General features: G+C 39.4%; 1 protein-coding gene across 3 annotated transcripts in view; it reads left to right on the forward strand.

Moving 5' to 3' along the window:
- Positions 1-15,831, forward strand: part of LOC126078699 (solute carrier family 35 member F2) — a 405,637-nt gene that overhangs the window by 377,685 nt on the left and 12,121 nt on the right. The window contains exon 8 of one of the 3 annotated variants that reach the window (XM_049889373.1): positions 3,973-4,157. The exons of the other annotated variants lie outside the window; for them this stretch is intronic. Within the exon in view, the coding sequence (XP_049745330.1) occupies positions 3,973-3,990 (18 nt within the window). The 3' untranslated portion in view covers positions 3,991-4,157. Of the gene's footprint in view, positions 1-3,972; positions 4,158-15,831 lie in introns of those variants that run through there. 3 annotated transcript variants of the gene reach the window in all.

Here is a 15,831-nt window from a genome sequence, read left to right on the forward strand (position 1 = left end):
TTGTTGATAATCTCCAACTCCAAAAACTCCACAATCACCTGACTTTGGCAGTTGACCCTTAGTTACTTTTCTGGTTTTGGAGGAGCCCAAAACTCTCCAAGTAAATGTTCATATGTCTCCAGACTGTCAGGTAAATGGAAGACATCACCAGGTACAGAAAGAATCCTATGCTACTATACCTCCTACCAACAAGAGAAATGATTCACCTACCAGATGTATACACTTAGTGACTGCATTCCTCCACTCAGAATACCCTCTTCTACTTCTGTCCCCCGCCCCCGCACCTTCTGACAGGCCAAGGACTGGTTTAAGAAGTTTGCTCAGAAGCATCAAACTTTGGGTACAACTATCCAAGTGACATGTGCCAGGCCTCTTCCCATTACATACATATTGCCCTACTGTGCTAAAAGTTGGAGACCACTGCCTGGGGCCCTTTGAGATAATGGAAGCCAGGAATTCGGTGGCTTTCTCTTAACAATTTTATTTCAGCTTTAATCATAGTAGCAAATAATTGGAAACAACTCAATGTCCATCAATGAGAAAGTGCATAAACAAATGGTAGTATATACATATAATAAAATGAATGAATCTCAAAAATAAATCCTTCACTCAAATTTTGTCTTGAATGAAAGAAGCCAGACACAAAACTCTGCATGTTGTATGATCCCATTTATATGAAGTTTGAAAACAGACAAACACTAATCTATAGGAATAGAAATTGAATAGTGATTGATTCTGGGTGGTGGTGGTGGTGGGGTCATGGACTGAAAAGAGACATGAGGGAACTATCTAGGTTGCTGGAAATACTCTATATCTTGACTAAGATATTGCTTACATAGGTATCAGTATCAACTCCAGAAAGGCAGAACCAATAGGATGTATCACAGCAACATCTAGTTTTTGACAGAACAACTGTACAATAGCCTAGCCAAGATGACAAAAAAATTAACCATCACAATTCCCGATGGCTTTATGTTCATTGACTTCTTTTATTCAAACCTACCCCATCTTGCATTGTTCCTTGTTGCATCTTGTTTCATGTGACACACCCAGATTCTACCGTCTACCTTCTAGCCTGTGACCTCACATCATGGGAATCCATAATGAGTTGTGAATGAAGTGCTGGACACAAAAGATGGCATGGTCAGCTCCATGCGGGGCCTGGTTTGGTGGTAAACAGCATACAGTCCAAGGGTGTGGTTGTAGGATGTGATCTTCCAACTTCAGAATTCTCCTGATGGGTCAGGAGCCTTACACCAAACAAATAAGAAAATCTGGGCTTGCTTCCTGTAAGAGGAGGACTTGGGGCTACAAATGACAACCTCCTCAAGCACTCATTGATTGTTTAATGAAAACAAACTAATATGGCTATAAACTTTAAAAAATTGCAATTTTAAATAAACTAAAAAACCTGAAGATCTGTATGTAACCATTTGGGTTAACATATACTTGCATGAAGATGACTCGAGGTCACGATGGTATAAGCAGAGGGCTGAGAGTCAAGCAACCAGGATTCTGATATCAACTAGCTGGGTGACCATGGATTGTCCTTAATTCTCTGGCTCCCAGATCATCTTCTGTAAAATGGGAATGATAGCAGCCTCATCTTTCACTTATTCATCTGAAATATTTGTTGAGCACTACGAGTTGGAATCGACTCGAGGGCACTGGGTTACCTTGAGGGTAGTGGCGGTGTCTTAGTTATCTGGTGCTGCTATAGCCGAAATACCACAAGTGGATGGCTTTAACAAACAAATTTATTCTCTCAGTCTAGGAGGCTAGAAGTCTGAATTCAGGGAGCTAGCTCCAGGTGAAGGCTTTCTCTGTCGGTTCTGGGAGAAGCTCCTTGTCATCAATCTTCCCCTGATCTAGGAGCTTCTCAGCACGTAGACCCAGGGTCCAAAGAAGGCACTCTGCTACTGGCACTTCTTTCTTGGTGGTATGAAGTCTCTCTCCTCTCTGCTCACTTTTCTCTTTTATATCTCAAAATAGATTGACTCAAGATACAACCGAATCATGTAGATTGAGTTCTGCCTCATTGACATAACTGCCTCTAATCCTACCTCATTAACATCATAGAGGTTAGGATTTACAACTCCAACTCATAGGATAATCACATCAGATAGCACAATGGTGGACAACCACATAATACTGGGAATCATGGCCTAGCCAAGTTGACATACATTTTGGGGGGCACAATTCAATCCATAACAGGTGCCATCAAATGGAAGAGTCTGGGCTTTGGAGTTAGCCAAAACTGTGCTCAAATTTCAGCTAGTTTGCTTACTAGTTTAAGCCTTGGGTAAGTTATTTAACCTCTCTGAGCCCTTTCTTCACCTGTAAAATGAGAACGATAATTTTGCCTACTACTTCATGGAATTGTTTGGAGGATTAAATAGGCCAATACATGTCAAGCTCTTAGAACAGGCCCTGGCATATACCAAGTGCTCAACCCACTCCATTGTGTTTATTAGTTCTGTGACTTTAGGTACAGTTTTTATGTAAAGATGGACTTTTCCTTAATTATATTGTGGCCATATTTTAAGGTGTATCTATTTCATAGAGTGCTATGAGGATTCAAGTATGGTGTCTGACACTTAGTACACATTTCAAAAATATTAACTCCCCTTTTACCCAGGTTGTGAATATTAAGGAAGAAACTTTTAGGTACTTGGAGAATTGTATGGTGGTTTATGGCCTTGGCTTTGGAGGAGAACCTGGATTTGAATTCCGTATCTGCTTTGTGATTTTTAGTAAGTTATGTAACCTCTCTGAGCCTCAGTTTTCTCACATCAGTAGTTTCATCTCCAGGATTGTTGTAAGATTTAGAATACAAGGAGCTTGACACAGCATCTCACATACAGTAAACATTCATTTAATGGTAGCTAATATAAAAAAAAAAATTTTTTTAATATAATAGTGGCACAGTGGTTAAGAGCTCAGCTGCTAACCAAAAGATCAGCAGTTCGAATCCACCAGCCGCTCCTTGGAAACCCTATGGGGCAGTTCTACTCTGTTCTATAGGGTCACTATGAGTCGGAATCGACTCAACAGCAATGGGTTTAGTATGATGGTAGAGGGGCAGTCTCTGACTTTAGTGGTGTACTTTAACATCAAAAGAGCCCATGGTACATAGTAAATGCTCAATAAATATCTGTTGACTATAATTAAATTCTGAAGATATTGTTCTTAGGTAGATTTTTACCTTTGGGGATCATTTGGCCTTTTAAAAATTAATTTTCTTCCATTTTACATAAACAATCTATTATTGTTATGAAAAACTGAAGAAGTACAGTCAAAAATAAGGAAGAAACAACAACAAAAATTCTTCCAAATCCTACCAGGCAGAGACAGTAACATCAATAATTTGGAGTGTATTTTTCCAGATCAATATAGACATATAAAGATTGCACACATGCATATACACAAGTGTATACATATGGAACCATATAGTACATCCCATTTTGTAATCTGTTTTTCACTGAACAAAATGTCCAAGGCAGCGAATATTGATCTTCCTTTCGAAGAGTTGTCCTCCTTTGAATTGATGAGTGAGTGGAACTGGACACTAGATGGCGACATTGAAATAAAAATCTGGGGAAATAACTACGTGAGCTACTCAGGAACAAGGACGCCTAGGACTTTGTTCAGCTGAATCCTGTTACTGACAACCTGATAATTAATAACTGGTGAAAGAACATTTCTCTGATTAAAAGTGTATTACTTTGGGAGCTGCAAATTCCCCTAGCTTTGGTTGCAAACATCAGCTCCTGTAATCAGAAGTGAGTAGAGTAGGCAGCAGATTAAGACTCTCAAAGATTTGTCAGGCTGCCTTCAGATGTGTCTTATTTTCCATCTGTGAAACTGAAAACGTTCTCTCTGTGGAAGAAATAAACAACTTGCCATCTCTTTCACGCTATGACTCATGCTTCTCTTTTTTTCTCTCCCACATTCTCCTGGCCCCCATATCAGACACAGCAGACGGACTGACGCTGTTGCTGACCTCCTGCTCCCCAAAGCAAGCCTGATTCTTGCACCATGTCCGTTGCAGCAGAGGAGTCCTGCTGTGTGGCAGTTAGGCACTCTGAGGATGTTCTCCACGGTGAGATGCCAAGTCCCAGAGACCTTGATCCAACCAAGTTCCTCCAGAATTTATATTCTCCGTAGCAAGTGTGCCCATACCAGATAGACCTTCAGAATCCCAACCTTCCAAGGTCGAGTTAGGTCACCTTGTTTTTTGTAGATACTTTCTACCCCTGGAGTTAGAAAGACTGGTGGTTTGAAGCCACCCAGAGGTGCCTCTGAAGAAGACCTGGAGATCTACTTCTGAAAAATCACAGTCCTGGAAAACCCTATAGAGTGCAGGTCTACTCTGCAACATATGGGTTTGCCATGAGTTGGAATTGACTTGATGTCCCCTTGGTATTTGTGCAGTGTGCTCTACTGGGAAGGGTTCAAGGTATGAGTCTGGAATTTCAGCTCAGCTACTGACTGACCTTGGTATCTTGGTTAAACCACTTAGCCTCTCTATTTCTCTGTCTTTGCTTTGTTAAATACATAGAATGGTGACACCTGGCCCAGGCCTGGGTACCAAATATATTGATCACGTATATATGGGCTGTTAAAAAATAATCAAAACAGAAATAAAGTATATGGGGTTTATTTGAGCAGTTGTTCTGAATGCATACAGGGAGAATTTTTTTTTTTTTTTTTTTAACTGGCTCACTGCAGGCTAGTTACAATGAGGCTTTTAAGGAGAAGAGGAGGAAACAGTAAAAATTAACCATTGACTAGTCTCAACATGATTGATTGAAATTGTGCCTTCTTTTCTGAGATTAGCTGACATCAGGTTACTGGGTGGTTTTTGTGGCCCACATTCATTTGAAATTGCCTAGAGTTAAATTCTTCATACAAATAAACTTGAAAAGCTTCGTGGTTATCACAGTTGACTTATCCCAGAGGGAGTTTGCAATTTTATGATCACCTGTCTCCACATTATTTCTTTTTATCTGTTCTTGGATGCATTTCACCTTGTCCAGTGATCTTTGTGAATGTTCCTGTACACTCAGAGGGATCTGTCAATTCCTGTTCCTCAGTTTCTCTCTTTTAACAGTGCTTAGGGCCCTCCCATCACATCCATGCAAAATGAAAAAAATTTTTAAAGCATTTGGCAGCTTCTATTTTTAAAAAAATAGCCATCATGGAAAAAAAAATAGAACTTTATGGGTTTCTTTACATTTATTTTTTGGTTTAGTTTGTTTTTAATCTTGTCTGACAGCAGCCTCTCAAGCCACTCCATGGTAGAGGCGCCTATAAGTTTAAAAAAAAAAAAAAATTAGCACCATCAAAATACTCTATGAGTCAGAACATGTGGGTATTTTCAGAGTCAGAGTTCAGCGATGTCACATTCACTGACAATCACCTGGCGAGTCTATCACAGGAAGTCTATTCAGGAAGAGGCACAAGGGAATGAGAAGTGGCTTTATTCACACAGACTTTATGAAAAGCCGCAAATGACACTCAGTCTGATTGCTGATCCTTCCGGCTTTAGCTGGAGAAAACAGAGGTGTCTGCCTGAAACCCAGAAGCTGAAGAGCGAGAGCTTGGGAAGATGATTTATGGGAGGCCATTATTGAAAATCAAAAGCCGGGGAAATCTAGCCCCCTTCCTGGTTCCAGGTAACCAAAAAGAGAATTATCTAGTGATCCACATGAAAACATTGTTGATTTGATAGCCTTTGGTTCCATTTAACTCAATTCATCAGAATTCAATCCAATTAACAGCTTTTGAGTACCTGCTGTGGCTGGGTATATGAAGGGTAAAGACATGAATGAGAATTGGTCCCTGCCTTTAAAAAAAACTAACATAAATACCTCACTTTCTCCTCTTCTGTGTACCCCAGAGACTTTATCTTGTTCACCATCCTAAATCCAATGTCTGGAACATAATACCAAACCAAACCAAAACCAAACCCAGTGCTGTCGAGTCGATTCCGACTCCTAGCAACCCTATAGGACAGAGTAGAACTGTTCCATAGAGTTTCCGAGGAGCGCTTGGCAGATTCGAACTGCCGACCCTTTGGTAAGCAGCCGTAGCACTTAACCACTACGGCCACCAGGGTTTCCGGAACATAATAGGAGCACATTATTATTCCTGGATCAATGAATATATAATCCATTGCAAGGCAGAATGTGATGGCTGCTACCAAAGAGATAGTCTTGTTGGAGTAATGCCAACTAAAAGGAAAAAGGAACAGACCAGAGGGAAGGAAATATTTGAGCAGAGCCTTGGGGGATGGGTAGAATTTTGATGGGGGCCCGCAGAGGTGGAGAGATGGAGGCTGATCCCTTGTTCCAGGAGGGGACATGATTGAGCACAATAGACAATTAGGGAGACAAAAAGGAAGATAAACGAAAAAATAATAATAATAAACACATACAGCCTTTCTATGGCAGGCACTGCTCTAAGTTCTTTACAAATACCCTGGTGGTGCAATGTTTAAGGGCTCAGCTGCTAACTGGAAAGTTGGTGGTTAGAACCCACTCAGCAGCTCTGCCGGAGAAAGACCGGGTGATCTGCTCCCGTGAAGATGACGGCCTAGACAACCGTATAGGGGAGTTCCACTCTGTCACATGGGATCGCTATGAGTTGAAATTGACTTGATGACATCCAACGACAATAATGACAATCCTAAAAACTCGATGAGCTAGGTACTATAATTATCGTTATTTAACAGATGAGGAAAAGGAGACACAGGAAGGTTGAGTAATGGTCGGGAATCACACAACCACGGAGTGACAGCCGGCATTCAAACCCAGGCATCCATTCCTCAGAGTCTGTGTTCTTAACCACTTTTGCTGGATTGCAAAAATGGCAGCACTGTTTTTCTTCTCTGTGTTCACTGTGACTTTTCACCGCCTTCTGTCAGGAGGTGAAGTCAGTTTCTCTACCCCTTTGAATCCTACCAGTTACGTAAGTCGTTTCGGCTAATAGCAGGTAGTGGAAAGAGAGTTGTGCATGGTTCCAAGCCTAGGTCTTGTACGGACAAATATAAACTGAAAATAAGATTTTAATTCTCCCTGGTGAAAGCAAGGGAAGAGGCTCCCCTCCTCCCCTGTGCTTTCAGAATTCACTTTAGATAACTGGTAGATATAAATTCTTTCTCTGTATCTCTGAAAAATATGTAAATCTAAGGTGTTAACTCAGACATGGCAGCCACCTCTTTGAAATGTTACTTCAGGTAAGTGTTGCAAAAGGTTAAACATGCAACTACTAGCTGAGAGGTTGGCAGTTCTGAACCCCCCCAGAGGTGCCTCAGAAGACAGGCCTGGTGATCTGCTTCCAAAAGGTCACTGCCTTGAAACCCTGTGGATTCTGGTTAAACCCCTGAAACTATGGCCCTGAGATAATCTTTAAACCTTAAACCAAAAATATCCCCTGAAGTCTTCTTAAAACCAAAGAGTAGTTTAGCTTAACTAGCAAAGAATGATCGCCTTGAGCATCGTGCTCCTTCAAGATCTATCTATATGGGATCAGGTGAACAGCAGCCTCTTGAAACATTAGGTAGGAAACTTAGGGGGCAGAGAGTTTATATTAATGGAGGAGCAACGCAGAATAGGAGTGTGAGAATGGCTGCACAACTCGAAGAATGTAATCAATGTTGTTACTGGGTGGAAACCCCAGGTTCTTACTTAGCATGACTTGTATTGGGCAATGAATGAGAGACCAAGGTGGGAGATTTATTTCGTTGTACAAGGAAATGGAGTCAGTCAGAGCTACTGCTGCCAAGACTGCTGGCCAAGTGTGTGCAGGTAAGTTACTTTTAAAGGGGTTTACAAGTAGGGAGTTCATACAAGTTACCTCAGCAACATTCTTCATCATACTACAAGGCACAATGGGGTTTACATGTAACCGCCAGGCAAAAGCAGGATCCAAATGCAAAGCTGAGGGCATTAGCCCAGCAAAGAAAAGGATTTTGCAATACAACACTGTAGAGGGGGAAGCCAGGCAATGAATACAGCATCCTGGGGGTTCTGTCTCACTGTTACTGAATTTTACGTGTAGAAGCTGTTGAATTGGTGTATGTTTTGCTGTGTATATTCTTAATAATGACAACAAATTAAATTAAATTAAAAAGAAGAAGAAGAAAACCCTACGGAGCAGTTCTACTCTGTGCACACGGGGTTGTCAAAGGAGTTGGCAGGAACTACCACCACCACCAAATTGCAAATCTACCTCCAGCCATAAAGATACTAGAAAATTATCGATTTTATCTTGAAAACAGACATGTAATGGGTTGTATCTACTCAGCTGTAAGATTTCTTTCTGTCTTGAAAATCTCTTTAGTGGATTGCTTGTGATGCAACACACTGTTGTTTAATGCTCACTCAATAATTTTTTTTTTTTTTCAATAATAAAACTTCTTTCTCTTCTATTTTTGTGGAGAGGCTTTCTAGTTGGGAGTAGAATATGTTTTTAATTATATTTTCCCAATAGCCTTAAGAAGCCAAAAATAGTTACAGTCTTACTCTGGGAACTCTGACGGCCATGATGTGAACGAGCCCAGGCTAGCCAGCCAGTTGATAAGAGACGTGTGACCTGGTTACCTCTTGGCTCTAGCTGACTGTAACCAATCCCTGTCTGAACAAATCAACACTCTTCCTCTGGACTTGTAATAACAAATTTGAAAATAAAACCAAAAAAGAAGGTTCTGTTAATAATAACGATAGGTCCCTAGGTGGCACAAATGGTTTGTACTCAACTACTAATCTAACAGTTGGTGGTTTGAATCCACCCAGTGGTATGCAGGAGAAAGGCCTGGTGATCTGCTTCCATAAAGAGCATGGCCAAGAAAACCCTATGGTGCAGTTCTACTGTGTAACACATGGAGTTGCCATGTGTTGGATTTGACTTAACAGCAACAGTTTGGTTTGTTTGCTTTTTTTTTTTTTTTGGTTAACAATGACAATAACAATTGTATAGCAGGATGGGTAATTACAACGTGGTGAACGCAGATGCAAGTAGTTAAAAGCTTTGAATGAGACATTCATGAAATAATGGATAGATCTTTAAAAAAGAGTGTTGAAAATGATAAAAGTAAGAAACATTGAAATTATATGAAAAGTATACATACACACAACACTACAAATCTCATGAAGATACGTGTTTATTTCAAGACACAGTATAAAATACATTAGCATGGGTGACTTTGGGATGAGGAATGAAGGGAAAAAGTACTGACATAAGATAAAGCAAGAGACAGGACTTGCATGGCTGATGGTGACAATGCGCTAAGAATTAGGATTATGCTTAATTTAACTATCTAAGGTTTGTTTGTTTGTTTGAAAGCTCTCATAAACAGGCATCCCTGCAAATTCACAGAGGTGAAGCTTCTCTTACACTAGGCAAGTGAAGGTTGCATAAATGAATCATTAGGAATCGCATGGCATGTTGAGAAGCTATAGGACAGATTCACCAAGCATGCAAGCACTCTGTTGAAATAAATTCAACAAATTTTTAAATCAAGACCTCTGTGCCCTAGTTGAAATGTCAAGTGTGGTACCCTTGACATTTGCTTCCTCCTGAGGCCTGATCATAAGAAACTGGCTGGAATTTCTTGCATGGAACCTGGTTAGCAAAATGTAATGTCCTCCATTATCATGTGGTAACTGTCACTACACAGAATTTAAGTGGCAAGCAACTGTCAGCTCAGGGAGTTCTGACCTTGAGGTACAAAGATTCATGGTTAGAATATTTCTGTCTGCTGGGATATTCAGCACAAACACCACCTCCTGTTGATGGAATTCACATGAGGGCCCCTCTGAGCGATGGTGTTTAGAATGTGCACAGTCCTAAAGAGGGTTAAGTTTCAATTGGCTTAATCCATATGATTAAAGTAATGAGCTCTAGATACTGTGGCCAAAACAAAGATATCCAAGGGAACTATGTTCCTTTGACTCATAAAATATTATTTTTAGAAGGAGTATATTAAATGATCATCCTGTCCAAGTCTCCATCTGATGTTTGACTCTGCTTAGCAGGATTCCGTTAATTAGTCATCTTATTGTGGTTGAAAATCCTTGTCTAGAGAGCTCATTACGCCATCAGCAGGGATTGTATTACCTTTTTCATGCATTAATGTCTTCGTTAATTCAACAAATATTGATTGGACATCAACTATGTCCCAAGCATTGGGGAATACAAGGCTAAACAAGACTGACAAATTTCCTACTCTGTGGGTCTGACTTTCTACTGAAAGAGGAGTGAAAAACAGATAAAGAAGAACGTTGTCACTGGATACTAAGTATACAACGAAAATAAAACCATATAAGATGCAATAGAGAATAATGGGGCAAGTAGTGGCATAGCCACCTTAGGTGGGTTAGGATGGAAAGTCTTCTTTAAAGAGGTAACTTGAAAGCTGAGGCCTGAATAGCAACGAGGAGTCAGTCATGAGAAGCTGCAGGGGAGAAGCATCCAAGACAGAGGCAAAGGCTGGTGCAGAGACTCGATGGCTGGAAAACGGAAATTTGGTGTGATGAAAGGAGAGAAAGCCTGCAACTTGAAGGGCATAGATTTGCTGGTATTTGGGTTTCCCTTTTATGAATCACCTATTCATATTACTTACCTTAAAAAAAAAAAAAAAGATGTCTTTTCTTTTTCTTATTGATTTTTCAGTGTTCCTGTTACGCCCTAGAAATTAATTCCTTGTTGGTTTTATATATTGCTTTCCTATCGCCTCCTGCCTTCTGGTCCTTGCCCTTGGCTGGGGTGCTCATTTAGTCTCATATATGTGGTTGAGCTACGTGTATTATTGTTTGTTTTATGGGCCTCTCTAATCTTTGGTCGAAGGGTAAACCTCAGGGGTGACTTCAGTACGGAGTTAAAAGGGTGACCGGGGGCCATACTCTCAGGGTTTCTCCAGTCTCTGTCAGACCAGTCAGCCTGGTTTGTGTGTGTGTGAGTTTGAATTTTTGTTCTACGTTTTTCTCCAGTTCTGTATTGGGCCCTCTATTGTCATCCCTGTCAGAATAGTCAGCGGTAGTTTTGCCTGTATTTCATTGGCCAAAACTGTGTCTCAGGTCACCCTGAGCTTTGAAAGTAAAATGTTGGATATTTTTTTAACCTGGGCACATTGATTCCACCAATTCAAATTGGGGTTCTGCTAAGGAAGAAGAGGGGAATTTGGCTATTGAATAGGAAATTAACAGTATTTCCCACAAAATACCTTTCCATTTATTTATTCATATTCCCTTTTAGATTTTTTGTTACAGTTTAGTTTTTTCTCTCTAAATGTCTTATTCTTTGTTAGATTAGTTTCTAAATATTATCATTCCTATTGTCAATAATCTCTTACTTTTCATTGTATTTTCTAGTTTGTCATTGACTGTAGAGGAAGCCTATTTATTGCATTTTGTAGTTGATACTGTCTAATCTCTAGTTGTAGAAAAACAAAACAAAAAAAAAACAAACCCATTGTCATTGAACTCCCCCATAGGGTTTCCAAGGCTGTAATCTTTATGGAAACAGGCTGCCACACCTTTCTCCCAGGGAGCAGCTGGTGGGTTCAATCCACCGGCTTTTTAGTTAGCAGCCGAGCACTTAACCACTGTGCCACCAGGGCTCCCTTCTAGTTGTGGAGTCTGCTATTTTCTACATAGGTGATCCAATCGTCTGAAAATAATGACCATTTTTGGCTTTATTTTCAACTATTATATTTCTTATCTATGTTTTATGTTTATCGATGGGCCGACACTGGCAGGCATCCTTGTCCCTTTCTCTATTTTAAGCAAAATGCACCCAATGTTTCTCTTTTAGGTATAGAGTGAAGTCAGTTTTGATAGTTAGCTTTTACTAAATCAGGGAAGTTCTCTTCTATTCCTAGTTCCTTGAAGCCTTTTTAAAAAATTAATCATAAATAGGATTGAACTTTGTCAAATACTTTAACTTTTCATTTTGAAATACTTTCAAACTTCCATAAAAGTTGCATGAATGGCCCAGAGAACTACTGCATATCCTTTACTCAGATTCTCCTATTTTCAATATCTTGCCACGTGTTCTTATCACTCTGTCTCTATACATAGTATTATTATTTTCCCAGAACCATATGACAGTAAGCTGCCGATATCATGGCCCCGTACCCCTTAACACATTAGTATGTGTTTCCTAAGAACAGGATATTGTTTGACATAACCACAGTACAGCTATCAAATTCCGAAAATGTAATATTGATATCATACTTTTATCTAATCTACAGTCTGTAGTTAATCGCTGTTTTTATTTATTTTGGTACTCGTATTGTGATTTGGTCAGTGGAATCCTCTTCGGGCTGGTACCTGTGTTCTTTTGGCATGTCCTCATCATACTTTCAGCACTTTCTTACTTTCTGGCAGAGCACAGTATTCCAGACTCACCTGTTCCTTCCTGCCCAGCACTGGAATGCTATAGTCATTTCTCCAAAGAATCCTTTTAATGGGGGAATGGTATTTAGAAATTAAGATCTGGACACTAGGAATGCTCATTGCTCCCATATGTTTGTTTTAGAAATCATGAGTTCATACTTACACCTCCAATTCCAATTCAACACTCCAAAATCTTCCTTACTTTCTCCCATTCCATAATTATACCTCCCTTCTTCCACAGTGAGAACCCAAGCTTCACCAAACGTAATCTAATTTACTCAGTCCTACAATTAAATGTAAAATAGACTCAAATTGTTCCATCCATGCCACTATGAAAAACAAACCTACTAAAAAAGTTCACAATTTGCTGTTCTAGTTCTCTCTCTCTTCACTAGTCTGAGGACTATGAATATATAGCCAAAGCATTGTGTTCAAAAGTTAATGATTAGTTTTTTCCTTCCCTTCAGAGAAGTTATGGTGTTCATTTGAAACATAGTTGGGTTCATTTGTTTCTGTTCGTACTCTATTTTAGGACCTTTACTGCATTCTTATTGATTTAATTTCATTATTTGAATGTGGGACATTAAAATGCATCCCAAAATCGAAACTGTACTCAGAGAAGTGTCTCTCTCTCCTATCCCTTTTACCTCCCTTCTCCCCACTTCTTGTATATAATCAACTTCATTGTTTTCTCATTATCCCTCCTGTGTTTCTTTTTGCAAAAAATGACCACATGTATGTTTTCTTATCTCTCCCTTTTTCTTACACCAAAGGTAACATGCTATGTATACTCTTTAGCATTTTGCTTGTTTCACCTAACAATATATCCTGGAAATGACTCCTTCTCAACTCTGCCATGTCATTTGATGCTATAGTCATTAAATGCGTTGTATTTACTACGCTTCTTTACTAATGTAAAAGAACATTTGTTTTGGTATTTAGAAAGTTTCAATTTTTAGTTGTAATTGTTATCTTTGTATCTAGATCTTTTATAGTGCTCCCACTTCCCATTTTAAAACTAACCGTATGCTTTCAATTATAAATGCTATCATTTTTTTCTCCAGGTCAGCCATCTTTTTCTATTTCATAAAAGTCTTTTCAAGGCAGCAAATATGATGGAAGGCATAGGTACAAAATAGAACATCAAGGCCGGGGACTCAAGGAGGGAAGTATACTATTCATGTGCTCCTGCTTGAAATACCAGTTGTCTTTACCAGGACGTTACTCTAGACAGGGCAGGTAAAAATGGGTTCATTCTGTTGTCTGGTACATAGTAAGTGCTCAATGAATGTTCTTTTTAAAAGAATCAGATAAGAATTTTCTTGAGGAATTCAAATCACTTGTAATATACATGATTCTTTCATCTAAAAAGTATTTAATAGGTGTCTACTTTTTGCCTCTCACAGAGATAAGACAAAAAGAAGAAGAGCTGGTTTAGGGGAGAATAAGATGAATACATATTATTTGTGAGGGTAGTGAGAGAAATTGCAAATGTGAGGCCTGAATGTTGGTATTTGAGGAACACTGAAGAATGAGAGGAGACCTTGGATGGTACAAACAGTTAATGTGCTTGGCTGCTAACAGAAAGGTTGGGGGTTTGGGCCTACCCAGAGGCACCTTAGAAGGAAGGCCTGGCAATCTAGTTTTAAAAAATCAGCCATTGAAAATCCTTTGGAACGGTTTTACTCTGACACACATAAGATGGCCATGATTTGGAGGTGACTTGAGAGCAACTGGAAAAAGAAGAGAAGAATGAGAGAGGGGAGCAGTTCCTTAAAGACACCACCTGGTGCAGGCAGGCATTGAGTCACAAAGGAAGCTCCTACAAAATGTAAGAGTGATATGTAGGGAAGATGTTCAAACATGATCAGAAATGAAAAGAATTAAATTTAAATAATTAAAATCTCAATGTGGCTGTGAAATTTGGTTCTGCCACAGTCTTCCACCCAACGTTTTGACTGGTTCCCTCACAGTCTCCCACAAGACTAAAGATTTGCTGGGACCACTCTGATGGCAAATATTCTCCCACATTGTCAGACCTGTGTCAGATCACAAGTTCTACTTTTGGATTCAATATATGGTCACCAAACCCCTAAACCTGCTGTCTTATACAAGAGTTAGTGACAATGGAAGTACAATGTCAAGGCTTTGGGCCTTGGTGAGGTGGAGAGTGAAATGATACAGGATGTCCAAATCCCATCACCATACAGACCTGTGTGTGGAAGGATGATTTAGACAGGGTTTCCAGAGTATAAATAGATAGGCCACTAACTGGGGAATGCCTCCAGGGTGAGGCTACTGTGAAAAGAAGAAGCTTTCATAGTTTAAAAGTGATGCCAGGGCTTCCTTCCCTTGTAACAGCTGACAGTATATTCCTAACCCTTCCCAGAACTTACTCGAATAAAAGGTCACTCATCTATAGTCTCTTGAAAGCCTTTGAGATTTCATAGGAGGCTAGAGTATCGGGGCTGGAAGAGATCTAAGAAATAATCTTATCTACTTCTTCTTTTAACAAAGAAACCGGGAGTGCTCACTTTGGAGTATAAGGGAAAGTATTTAAAACTTACACATGAAATGTCAGGCTTATTAAAAATGTTTGGGAAAATATTTTAGTGTATGAATTAGCAAAGTTATAAAAATAATTTTAAGTATTTGATTCAGTTTCTGAGAATATTTTAAGGGGAAAAAAATTAAAAAAGCCTGACAGGTAAAGTTGAAGCTCTCTAGGTTCCAGGTTCCTATGTCTTATCTTATTCTTCTTCCCTAGAGGTAACCATGATCCCTTTAAAGATGATTTTTTTTTGGTGATGCCATGTTTTTTCACTAATGGAATGGATGCTGAATCATTGTTGGTAGTTTTTTATCACTTGAAAAAATGGAGTGCCAATTACAAGCAGACCATATCTGTCCCATGTTCCATGAAGCACATCACACATGTGGGACATATTGGTACCATACTCCAGAAAGTGCATCACAAACTGTTTTCACCCAAAAAATAAATCATTTACTTGAATATTTCTGCACCTTCCCAATAACACAAAGGAAATAGTAAACATACTAGCAAACCTTATCTTGCTTTACAGAAGCCAAAAGACACAAAAATTTCACAAAATCACTCCTCCAGGAAGCATCCCCTCATAGAATGGCTCTCAACACTTAAATGTGGTGCAGATCAACTTCCTCGTTTTTTAGGCAGTTGCACCAGTATCCGCCCCGACTGCAGAACGTACTAAAGTGGCTCAAATTTCCTGTCAATAAACTTCCAGGGGCGGAAAATGTAGCTGGAACATATATGTGCCATCACCTGCTAAAGTGTTATAATGAATTTGGTATGTATTCAATCCATGCTTTTATACTTTTCTTCAAATATATGTATTAATAAGCATTATGTAGTATTTCTTTAATTTTTAGAAGTTGTAGTATACAACAT

Source organism: Elephas maximus, chromosome 7, assembly GCF_024166365.1.
Source record: "Elephas maximus indicus isolate mEleMax1 chromosome 7, mEleMax1 primary haplotype, whole genome shotgun sequence".
NCBI lineage: Eukaryota > Metazoa > Chordata > Mammalia > Proboscidea > Elephantidae > Elephas > Elephas maximus.